Raw genomic sequence first — 12,034 nt, 5'->3', positions numbered from 1 at the left:
AGATTTTTAATAAGGCAGTTATTATGGACATCCAAGGGGGAGTGTTATAAATATTATTAATTATGTGGATGTCCAAATCTTTTATTTATTACCATTAATTGTAATTAACATTACTCTTTTCTTAGTTTCCCTTTTTCTTAGTTTCTTAATATCTCACTCTTGTATTTGTATAAATAGGGGTTCACCCCATTGGAATAAAGAACTTAGAAATTCTCATTCACTTTCTCTTTCTCTCTTCATCTTCTTCTTCTTTCTTCTCATCTACTTTATATTATTTTATAACATGATTAATGTTCTAGTCATATATATATAAAGTATATGATATCTATTTACTAGCTGTGATCAACATTACGATTAAAATAATGAATCAAAATCCTATAAATCGTATATGTGTTTTTGAGTATTAATACTCTTTTATTTTATTGGACATATATAGGTATTAGTAAATGTTAAAAAATTAAATTTTCAATTCACTTTAGATAGAATGTATATCATAAACTCATATTAATTATCTCTCTTTGTTCAATAATAGCTTGATTTTAATTGTTTCTGTTTATTATTTTTTTTATTTGACTTTAATAATGCGTTTAGATTTTCTCGAACTGGATTTGTTTGAATTTCTAAATTATAACTTCAATTTTTTTAAATATTGGATATGTTTAGAACCAAACTATAAAGAAAACGATAAATGTTATATTTATCTTATTTAGGGGTGTGCAGAAAGTCATCCAATCCAATTCCAACCGACTGATCCAATCCCAACCGATCCAATAGAATCGGATATCCAATCATAATTGGATCGGATCGGATGCAAATTTTAAAAATCCAATTGGATCGGATCGGATGTTGGATGAGACATCTGATCCAATGGATAACCGATCCAATCCAATCCAATATCATCCAATGTCCATCCAATCGTATTTAATATTCATAATTTTATATATTTAATTATTTTATTTAATATTTTATATATTATTTTATTATCTATGTTAGATTATTAGGTTTTAAATTATGTTTTTTCATATATATGTATATTTTAATGAAATTAGCCTAAATAGTGGTTAAAATGGATTGGATTCATCCATGGGATCCATTGGATGGATCCAATCCAATCCAATAAAAAACCAGTTAAAGCATCCAATGGATGGAACCGATCCAATCCAATACATCCATTGGATCGGATCGGATCGGATGACTCAATTCAATTAGATTGGATCGGATGGAAAAATTCAATATCCAATAAATAATTGGATTGGATTGGATGGGTCCAAATTCATTGGATGTGATCCAATGAACACCCCTAATCTTATTTATTTAATACAAAATATAATTTTTATATATATTTATATATAATTTCTTTTAAAATATGAATAATATATAAAAATAACCATTAGTTAAAATGCAGGACATTTTTGGTATAATAAAAAAAATACTAACCAAAATTATATGCAAGGTACCTTTTTTTAACTATTTTTACAAATAGAGGGTACTTAATAAGCATTTTTGATATTAGAAGGTACCAAAGCTTTATTTTAATAAAATGGAGGGTACCAAATAAGTATATTCCCTTTATTATTAATAGTGTGTGTAATAAATGCAGTGAAATAGAAGTACACTAGAACTTCTATTTAAGAATACTCTTTCAAGAATAACCTCTAATTTGTTATAAAAAAAAATGAAGTCCCAATTTGGACCAATTATAAATAAGAATAACCACTATATTGTAATTAGTTATACATTTTTTAAGTCCCGTATTAATAAAATATACCTCTATATAAGAATAATTACATCTTAAAAAAATATATACATATATTTTATAAATTTATTTATGTAGAATTAATAACTTTATTTCAAATTATAGTACATGTATAAATATTATATGTACTTGAAAGAAACAACAGCAGCAGTACGACTTTTAGAGAGCCCTCTCCTCTCTTCTATTACTTGTTTGAGTTTCCCTGTCTCCCATCCTCTTTTCAAGTCCCACTCTTTTCCCGGTTAACAACGGCGGACCCTCTTTGTTATGTTAAATAGAGTCCCATCTAAGGGAACAGAACAATTTAGTATCAAAAAGTCACATGGCAACCTATGCCCGAATCACACATTCTTTTTTTTTTTTTTACTTTTTTTCTTTTATAGTCTTTTCTTTATGGGCATTTTACAATTTTATATACATTATTTTAATTAATTATAAAATATGTGCAAAAAAAACTTATTATCATTTTCTCATACATTTTTATATATAATTAATTTTTTTTTTTAATTTCTTTTATAATATATATGGTAATAATTATTGATTATTATATATATGGTAATATTGGCTATGTTTATTTTTATGTTTACAATTATAATAAAAAAACATATCAATAATATAAAACATTTTATATATGTGTTTATTTTATTTTCTATTAATTAAACATACTAATTTAATAAACAAAATAATAATATTCACATAAGTTTATTATATCACTCTATGTGTGTTATGTTTATTTTTTAGTAATTTTTTAGAAAATAAATAATATATATATAAAAAATTGTTTATCTTTATCTTTATCTTTGTTTATTGTGTCATGTTTATTTTTTCTAATTAAATAATTTTTGGAGTTTATAAAGTTATATTTGTTTATTTATTTATTGATGTAAGAATTATACTTCAATAGAAAATTCGTTGACTAATTCATTAGAAAATAATCAATATATAAAAACAATAGAAAAAAAATATACTTATTTTAGTATAGTATAAATTGTATATGTCTATTTTTATGTTTACAATTATAATAAACATACTAATAATATAAAATACTTTGTATATATATGTTTATTTTGTTTTCTATTTATTAAACATACTAATTTAATAAACAAAATAATAATATTCAAATATGTTTATTATATCACTTTATGTGTCATGTTTATTTTTAGTAATTTTAAGTATTGATTTATATTTATATACATTATTTATAATTTTGATATTGTATTTCATTAAAAAAAATCTTATTAAATTATAATAATTCATACTAAAATAGATAATAAATATTTATCTTTTAATAAAAAAAAATTAACTTGTTTATTTTGATAAAACTGTTTAATTAATTTTACGAAATTATTTATTTTCAGTTTTAATAAACATAGTTTATTATTTAATGATTAAAATGTATGGTTTCATGTAATAACTTTTATAAGTTTTTAAAATAATTTTTTTTTGCACATCTTTTGTAATTATGTTGTTTTTGTTGTACATTTATGAAAAAAGCTCTTTCTTTATTGGCTTCATCCCGTCCGTCCCATTACATCTAGTGCGTGTCATACTTTGGGGGGTATACACCCTTAAAAATGGCTCGTCAACAACTCTCATCTTTGGATGTAGGTTGTTTAGGGGATTTGGCGTGGATAGTTGGTTATATTCTTTCCATTTTTTTCATCGAAACCAAAGCCACGACAATGATGTTTATGGGCTCTGAGATTTCCAGTTCCATTCTTAAGAATTGTTTTTTGGTATTTTTGTTACATTGATATTTTTTGATATTTTGATTTTTTTTTTTTAAGTGTAACTCTATTTAGTTATAACCTCTCAATTAGAATATTATTTTCTTAGTTCCAAGTATATTCTTGGATAAAGGTTCTACTATAGATATATATTTGAGAGATTTTGTTATAAACAGAGGCACTATACTTCTTAATGGAATACACACTGAAAGAGAAAAGATAAATCAGATTCCTAAAATATTCTCTCATTTTTATCTGTTTCATAACAAGTTGAAACTTTTTCAAAGCTTTGTCAACTTTTATTTATTCAAAGCTTTCTCATTTTTGTGTGAGTTTTATAGAGTTTAAGAAATTTATTTGAAAAAATATAAAAGTAAATAAAAATGAATTTGTTTAGTAGCTATTATTATCAAAGTTAAATTGTAAAAATTAAAAAATAGTAGAAAATAAGGTAAGAAAATTGAGTTGAAATACACATTATTTACTCCATTTCCGAAGGAAAAAAAAACTATTTTTTACAGTTGAAAAACCAAAGTCAAAGTCAATTATGTCTTCAAATTGGATGGGCCGGGCTTGAAGGTAAAGTCTCTCAGTCTGTTCATTAGTCTAAACCTAAGCTTACCCTTCTCAGTTCTCACTCTACACTGCTCCTCCGTTTCTCTGAGTCACTACACACCATTACTACAGTGCAGAGTCAGAGAGAGGAGAGCTAAGCTGGTGAGTGAGGAGCCAGGCGGATCAACCACAAAAAGGTTAGTCTTTGGTTGAAGCTTTTCTCCTACAATTGCAATGCTTCGTTTAATTTGCAAAAGACTCTCGCTTGTAAAGCCCACTGCTTCACCCATTACCCATGGCTTCTCTTTATCCAGTTCTTTTATTAGACCCATGTCAGAATTGTCTAGTTCCAATGACAGAGAGACTTTTACGGTTTCTTACCTCCAAAACTCATGTGGGTTGTCCCACAATTCTGCCATTGTAGCTTCTAAGAAGCTCTTATTTGAAAACTCTGAACAACCCGATTCGGTGTTGGAGCTATTGAGAGGTCAAGGGTTGACAAAGTCCCAAATTGAGAAGATTATAGTCACTCGTCCTCAATTGCTTGAGGCTGATTTGGAAAATACACTTAGGCCTAAAATGGAGTTTCTTGAGTCTTTGGGGTTTTCTGGTGCTAGCATGGTAAATTTGTTGACTAAGGAGCCTCGTGTACTTGATTGTGATTTAGTTGACTCAGTTCAATTGTTTAGAGCTCATGGTTTTAGTAATGAGCAAATCAAGGCATTGACCATTAAGCGTGCTTCATTGCATTTCTACAATGTAAATAATACTGTTAAGAAACTTGAGTATTTTAAATTTATGGGGTTTTCAGATGAGGATATTGCCAGAATTGTTTCATCTGAGCCTTACATTCTAGAAAGGAGCCTGGAGAATCAAATCATTCCTTGTATTGAAGTGCTTAAACGGGTTCTTGGCACTGATGATAATGTTAGAAAGGTTATAAAAGCTTGCTACTGGATACTTGAGTACAATTTGGAAAAGATGCTTGTGCCAAACATATCCTTGTTGAAGAGCCATGGTGTTCCTGAGGATTTGATTGTGAAATTGTTCACAACCCACCCAAGAACACTGCTTTTGAGGTCTCAGAAGTTTAATGAGATTCTTGCTAAAGTTGTGGAATTGGGTTTCAAACCAAATACTTTGCTCTTTGTTCTAGCGATTCGTTCCATGGCTGTGATGAGTAAGGCACTGTGGGAGAAAAAGGTGGAAACTTACAAAAGTTTTGGCTTGACAAAAGATCAGGTGGATTTAGCATTCAAATTGCAGCCAATGTGTATGCTTACCTCAGAGAAGAAGATCAAGAAAGTGATGCATTTCCTCATTGACAAGTTGAATATGGAAGCTTCTATGATTTGCAAAAATCCAAATCTTTTAATGCTTAGCTTGGAGAAGAGACTCATTCCTAGGAGTTCAGTTCTGCAACTTTTAATATCATCAGGTTTTCTGAAGAAAGATGTCAACATTATCTATTATCTCAGAATGACTGAACCTATATTTGTGGAGAAGCTGGTAAGGAAGCATATGAAGGCGCTTCCTGAAGTTGTATCCGCGCACGAAGGCAAGGTAGAATTTCTAGGCTTTCCAGTTATCTTAAAGTCATAACTACTATAAAGATGAAGGTAAAGAGAGTATCAAGGATACCAAGAGCTAAGATTGAGTTCATTGTCTAGCCTCCTCTGCAGGCTGCTCATCTTATTTTTAGGTGGATAAGTGCAAGTTATTAAGAGAGTTTTTCTAGGATGTGGCAATTGTAGCACTTAAGTGAGACTTTTACAGGGTGGTGGTTTCTTAGACTTCTTTCTATGGTGGTATAGTAGTTAGTCTCCTCAGGTGTGAGCTGTCCTTACTAAGGGTTTACATTTTGATTATTCATCATTCTTGCCATCAAGCCTTTTATCTCTATTTTTGGCTGCTTTTGGTGACTGAGGATCTCTTTTGTTTCTCCTTCAGTGTAGATCAAATTTAACTACTTGTTTTCCCTTTTATTTTGACTTTTCAATCGAACCTTTGCTAAATCAATAAATAAGATGATCAGTACAGCAAAAACACTAATTTGTCGCCATTGTTGGAGGTTACACAGAAGGTTTTGAATCTTCCAAAAAATAAACTTTCTTTTCTCTTGAGTATTTCCCCATGATGGAGAATGAGATAAGCACTACCTTTTTGTATAAACACAATTCATCGTATTTATACATTATTTACATGACATTCTAATACTATGATATTTATAACATAATTAATTACTTAATTTTGTATTAGGCTTTACAATGCTTAATAAGTATTCACAATTGAAAGACAATTAGATTGTATGGAATTTTGTATTAGATGTTTGATAATATGAAAAGTGGATCATTTATGAATATTAATGTTATATGAGTATCAAATATATATTGTTAATAGAGTTGGATTCACAGTAGTGTTTACTTTTAGGATAGTTTGGATTCAACAGTGTGGTGCTTAGGTTATGGTCTAAATCAACATTAGTGTCATAATGTCATAGGTAGGGATGCACATAGGAGCCGGGAGTTTCAAGGAATGCTTCACTTGCTCCATCCTTGACCTCCGCCTAATCCCGGTAAAGGGAGGGCAGGAAAGTGATGGGCACCTGTAGCAGTTCAAATAATAACCAGCACACACACAGCAAAGTAACAGTAAGCACAGTAGTGAAATTCACAGTAGGAGTTATTATTGAATATCAAAACAGAGGAAATAAGCTTCCACACAAGGTAGAGAGCTATGGCAGCTCTCACCTGATGCAGAAGAGGTAGTTTTCTCTTACAAATTGCATAACTGAAAATCACAATCCTTTCCCATACAAAAGGTAGCTCACTACTAAAGACAATTACCAAAATACCCCCTCCTAAGCCAATTTACCTTACTTACCCCTTCTAGCATAAGTAAACTTAATAGGAGGCCTCACATTCGTATCATTACCCCCCCCAAAATCCCGAACCTTGTCCCCAAGGTTAAAATCTGGAAACTGGGCTGCAATGGTGTCAAACTTCTCCCAAGTAGCTTCGAAAAGAGGCAAATCTTTCCAACGAATCAACACTTCGATAGGAGCTCCCGTAGGTGTAGGCCGTTGACGCACATTCAAAAGTTCCGCAGGTTCGACCAACAACTCCAAATCAGCAGTCAATGTAGGAGGTATGGTAGGGGACGAGTGAGCTGAACCAACCGCCGCACGGAGTTGGGACACATGGAAGACGGGGTGAACCGCTGATGATGTGGGAAGGTCCAAATGATAAGCGACGACACCAATCCGTTTCAGAACAGTGAAGGGCCCATAGAAACGAGCAGCCAGCTTCTCATTCTTGCAGAGGGCTAAGGACTTCTGCCGATAAGGACGTAGCTTAAGGAAGACTCGATCGCCAACTGCAAACTCAACATGTCGACGAGAAGAATCAGATGCTGCCTTCATCTTGTGTTGAGCACGCAACAAGTGCATTTTGAGATCATCCAAAAACCCATCTCGTTCTTCCAAATACTGCTCGAGTGCCAAGACAGAAGTGGATCCCTCAGAATACCGAATTAATGCTGGTGGGTCACGCCCATATAACACCTTGAATGGAGTACAACCCAAGGAGGAGTGGAAAGTAGTATTGTACCAGTACTCTGCCCAAGACAACCACTTGGCCCATGCCTTAGGCCGATCAAAAGCCAAACAACGAAGATAAGTCTCGAGGCAACGATTTACCACTTCGGATTGGCCATCAGTTTGCGGGTGGTAGGCGGTGCTATGGCGGAGTTCAGTGCCCTGGAGGCGGAACAGCTCAGCCCAAAAATGACTGAGAAAGACGCGGTCACGATCCGAGACAATGGTCCGAGGAACCCCATGTAACTTGACCACTTGATGAAGGAAGGCTTCGGCAACTGTGCGAGCTGTGAAAGGGTGTTTGAGGGCAATAAAGTGACTGTATTTGCTCAAACGATCCACAACCACTAAGATTGTGTCAACACCTTCTGATTTTGGCAACCCCTCAATAAAATCCATAGTCAAGTCCTCCCAAACCTGTGCGGGTAGATCTAAAGGCTGCAAGAGACCCCCCGGTGACATGGCCAAGTGCTTGTTCCGTTGGCACACTTCACAAGCGCGCACAAAATTCCCCACTTGCGCTTTCATACCGACCCAATAAACATCTTCCCGAAGGCGAAGGTAAGTCCGATACTCTCCCGAATGACCACCGATTGGAGAGCTATGGTATTCCCGAAGGAAATGTGAAATCAAGGATGATGTGGCAGCCAGAACAAGTCGTTTCCGATACAACGTACGCCGCTTCTCGAAGGTAAAACCCAAGACATCCTTTCCTTGTTCCAAATCTGCCACTACTCGAGAGAGGAAAGGATCTTGCTTAATTTCTTGTTCAATCACCGTCCAATCCAACCAAGTAGTAGTAGTAAGGATAGAGCATTCTACAAGTGCACGCGAGACAAAGCATCCGCAGCTCTGTTACTCCACCCCGTAGATAGTGGATATCAAAATCATACCTTAAAAGTTTGACCAACCATTTCTGATGTTCCGGAGTGACCAATCGTTGTTCCAAGAGGAACTTCAAGCTTTGTTGATCGGTACGGACAATAAAGCGGCGACCTAGTAAGTATGGCCTCCACTTAAGGACCGCCAACACAATGGCCATTAATTCCTTCTCATAGATGGACTTAAGTTGAGCTCGCGGTTTCAGAATCTGACTGAAGCAAGCAATAGGTCGCCCTTCTTGCATCAAAACCGCTCCTAACCCATATCCGGAGGCATCCGCTTCAACCACAAATGGCTTGGTAAAATCAGGAAGGGCTAACACGGGAACCGTAGTCATTGCTGTTTTGAGAGACTCAAAAGCTTCGGTTGCTGCCGAGGACCAAGCAAAACTATCCTTCTTCAATTGATCTGTCAGAGGCCGAGCAATAGAACCATAATTCTTGACAAACTTGCGATAATACCCTGTAAGACCTAGGAACCCACGTAGAGCTTTAATCGAAGTAGGGAGAGGCGAATCCACCATGGCTTTGATTTTTGTATCATCCACCGCAACCCCGTGGCCACTCACTACATGACCCAAGTACTTAATCCGTCGCTGCCCAAAAGAACACTTCTTCTTATTAGCAAAAAACTGATGCTTAAGGAGAGTTTGAAGCACAAGCTCTAGGTGTTGTATGTGTGTAGCTTCGTCAGGGCTATAGACCAGGATGTCATCAAAGAATACCAGAACACATTCTCGCAGCCAAGGCTTGAAAAGTGCGTTCATCTGAGATTGGAAGGTGGCAGGAGCATTAGTAAGACCAAACGGCATGACCAAAAACTCATAATGGCCTTCATGAGTGCGAAAAGCCGTCTTATGAACATCTTTAGGCCGAACTCTGATTTGGTGGTAACCTGAGCGCAGATCAATTTTAGAGAACACTTGAGCACCATGTAATTCATCCAAGAGTTCATCAATGACCGGTATAGGAAACTTATCTGGAATGGTGGCTCGATTAAGGGCACGGTAGTCCACACAGAACCGCCAACTGCCGTCCTTCTTTTTGACTAACAAGACCGGGCTAGAAAAGGGGCTGTTGCTATCTTGAATGATCTTTGCGCTTTTCATTTGGTCAATCAACCGCTCAATCTCATCCTTTGTGATTTGGGGGTATCGATACGGCCGAACACTAACTGGTGCTGCGTCCGGTCGTAAGGTGATGGCATGGTCATGTTGTCGAGGTGGTGGTAGAGACTGTGGCTCCTCAAACACAGCATTATAGCGCTGTAGCAAGGCGGAGATGGCTTCCGATGGTTCTTCCTCTGCTGCCATGACTGCCGAATGTCCCAATTCCACCCAAACACCAATCTTCTCGGTTTGTAAAGTACCCATTAAGGACTTCAGAGAAACTGGTGTTTTATGCAAGGTGGGATCCCCTTGTAAAACCACTCGTTTGTTGCCAAGATGAAACTCCATGGTATGCTCTTGCCAATGGTGTGTGGTTTTCTGCAATGTATTCAACCATTGAACTCCCAAAATCACATCCGTATTGCCCAACGGAAGCGGAAGAAAATCATCCACAATATCAATACTTTGCAAAGTCAATGGAATTCCACGGCATACCCCCGTACCTTTAATTGCTTGCCCGCTCCCAAGTTGCACTCCGTAAGCCTCTGTACTTGTGACTGGAAGCGCCAATTTGGTGGCAAGATCCAAAGTAACAAAATTGTGAGTCGCCCCGCTATCCACTAATACCACCACATCATGTCCATGGATTGATCCCAACATTTTCATTGTCTTTGGAGGAGTTAAGCCTACCACGGAATGTAGAGAGACTTCAACCGTTTGGGCTTCTGTGGCTGTTCCCACCGGAGGAAGTCCAACCATCTCAGCAACATAGTCGTCCGGGGGTTCTTCTTGGGCCTCATCTTGGACAACCACCACCACTAGCTCAGCCTCCTTACACTCATGTCCCCGAAACCAGCGTCCATCACACTTGAAACACACACCACGTTCCTTCTTTTCTCTTAATTCGGCCTCTGTGAAACGTTTGAAGCTAGTTGGTGAAGATGATGATGATGCCGAAGTAGTCTTACTATTGACTGAAGTGGTTGAGTATGTTGGGGAAGAAATTACGTGTGGAACCCGTGTCTCAGGCACACTCAATGAACTGGGCCAGTTATGAATTAATCTATTAGACCCGGTTTTATAGTTTCTCACAAGAGTTTGGTTTGCTTCAATTGACTCAGCAAGTTCCATGGCCCTAATGAGCCCATTAGGATGTAATAGGCGTAATGGGCCTTGGATTTCCATTCTCAGCCCATTAACAAACACGGCCTGCAACCCTTGGTCTCCCATTGCTCCCATAGCAGCTGCAAGAGATTCAAACCTCCGACGATACTCTTGCACGGAATCGGTTTGGCGGAGAGCGAAGAACCGATCATAGATTGTCCCTTCGTGAGCAGATCGGAATCGGCGTACCAGCATTAATTTCAATTCGTCCCATGAACCGATAGTATTCCTGGAATTCTCCCAACGAAACCAATTAAGTGCCGCCCCCTCTAAACACATTATCGCCGCCTCTAATTGCTCCGCCAGCGTCAACCTCTGCAACCCAAAGTAACGGTCGGCTCTGTAAGTCCATTCGTCGGGATCGTCCCCTGAATACACAGGTAATTCTATCTTCCTTGCCCGAAACTCCGAACGCCTTCCTCCGTCTCCATCTCTCCCATTCGACCCGACCACTGCCGTTTGGTAACACTTTTATTTTTTAATTTTTTAATCACAAAATGAAAGTAAAATTTTTGTTTTTAAAAAACAAAAATGCGTTCTGTAATCACTTTTGTTTTTCAATTTTAAAAACAGAAAACAAAAATGTGTTCTCTAAAGTTCATTTTTATTTTTATTTTTTTAATTTTATTTAAGTCGGGTCTAGGTCTGGAGTCGAATTCGGATCCGGATCAGAGGTCGGGTTCAGCACAAGGGCCATGAGAGAGGATTTGAGTCCGGGTCTTGTCGGAGTCTAAAATATTGATTAAGAAAAAAAACTGTTTAAAAAAATATTGAAAGTGATTTTTTTTTGTTTTTAAAATTTTGATTCTCAATTAAAAAATTGAAAAGCAAAAACAGTTTTATAGAACATATTTTTAAAAAATATTTTCACTTTTCTAATTTTAAAAACAAAAAACTGATTAAAAAAGTATTACCAAACGCCACCTATATTATTATAATAAAACTAACTAAAACACATAACATGTACATTCTACTTCTATTAACAAGTTTAATGTGATAATTAATCACTATTTTTGTTATCCATAAAATACTACCACTACCACTTAGAATTTTTTAGAGCACAATATTTACATACTAATACGCAGATATATTTTTATGCACTAAATTAAATTATTTTATATTGTTTGTAATTGTAACATAAATATTAAAGCCTAAAATATTAGTCCCAACTCCTTGAACTCAACCTAACCCAAATCCAATCTAACTCAACTCAACCCCTTATCTTATATACTAAGTAGAGTTAGATT

At 35.7% G+C, this 12,034-nt stretch overlaps 1 protein-coding gene across 1 annotated transcript; it reads left to right on the top strand.

Annotated features, from left to right (window-relative positions):
- The first annotated feature begins 4,064 nt into the window (after nt 1-4,064).
- On the top strand, nt 4,065-6,084 carry LOC133035755 (uncharacterized). The gene has a single exon (XM_061111940.1). The coding sequence runs from the start codon at nt 4,273-4,275 to the stop codon at nt 5,638-5,640; it is 1,368 nt and encodes a 455-aa protein (XP_060967923.1). The 5' UTR covers nt 4,065-4,272; the 3' UTR covers nt 5,641-6,084.
- Nucleotides 6,085-12,034: the final 5,950 nt, after the last annotated feature.

This window comes from Cannabis sativa, chromosome 3, assembly GCF_029168945.1.
Source record: "Cannabis sativa cultivar Pink pepper isolate KNU-18-1 chromosome 3, ASM2916894v1, whole genome shotgun sequence".
Lineage (NCBI taxonomy): Eukaryota > Viridiplantae > Streptophyta > Magnoliopsida > Rosales > Cannabaceae > Cannabis > Cannabis sativa.
This window is presented reverse-complemented; position numbering and strand designations above follow the sequence as displayed.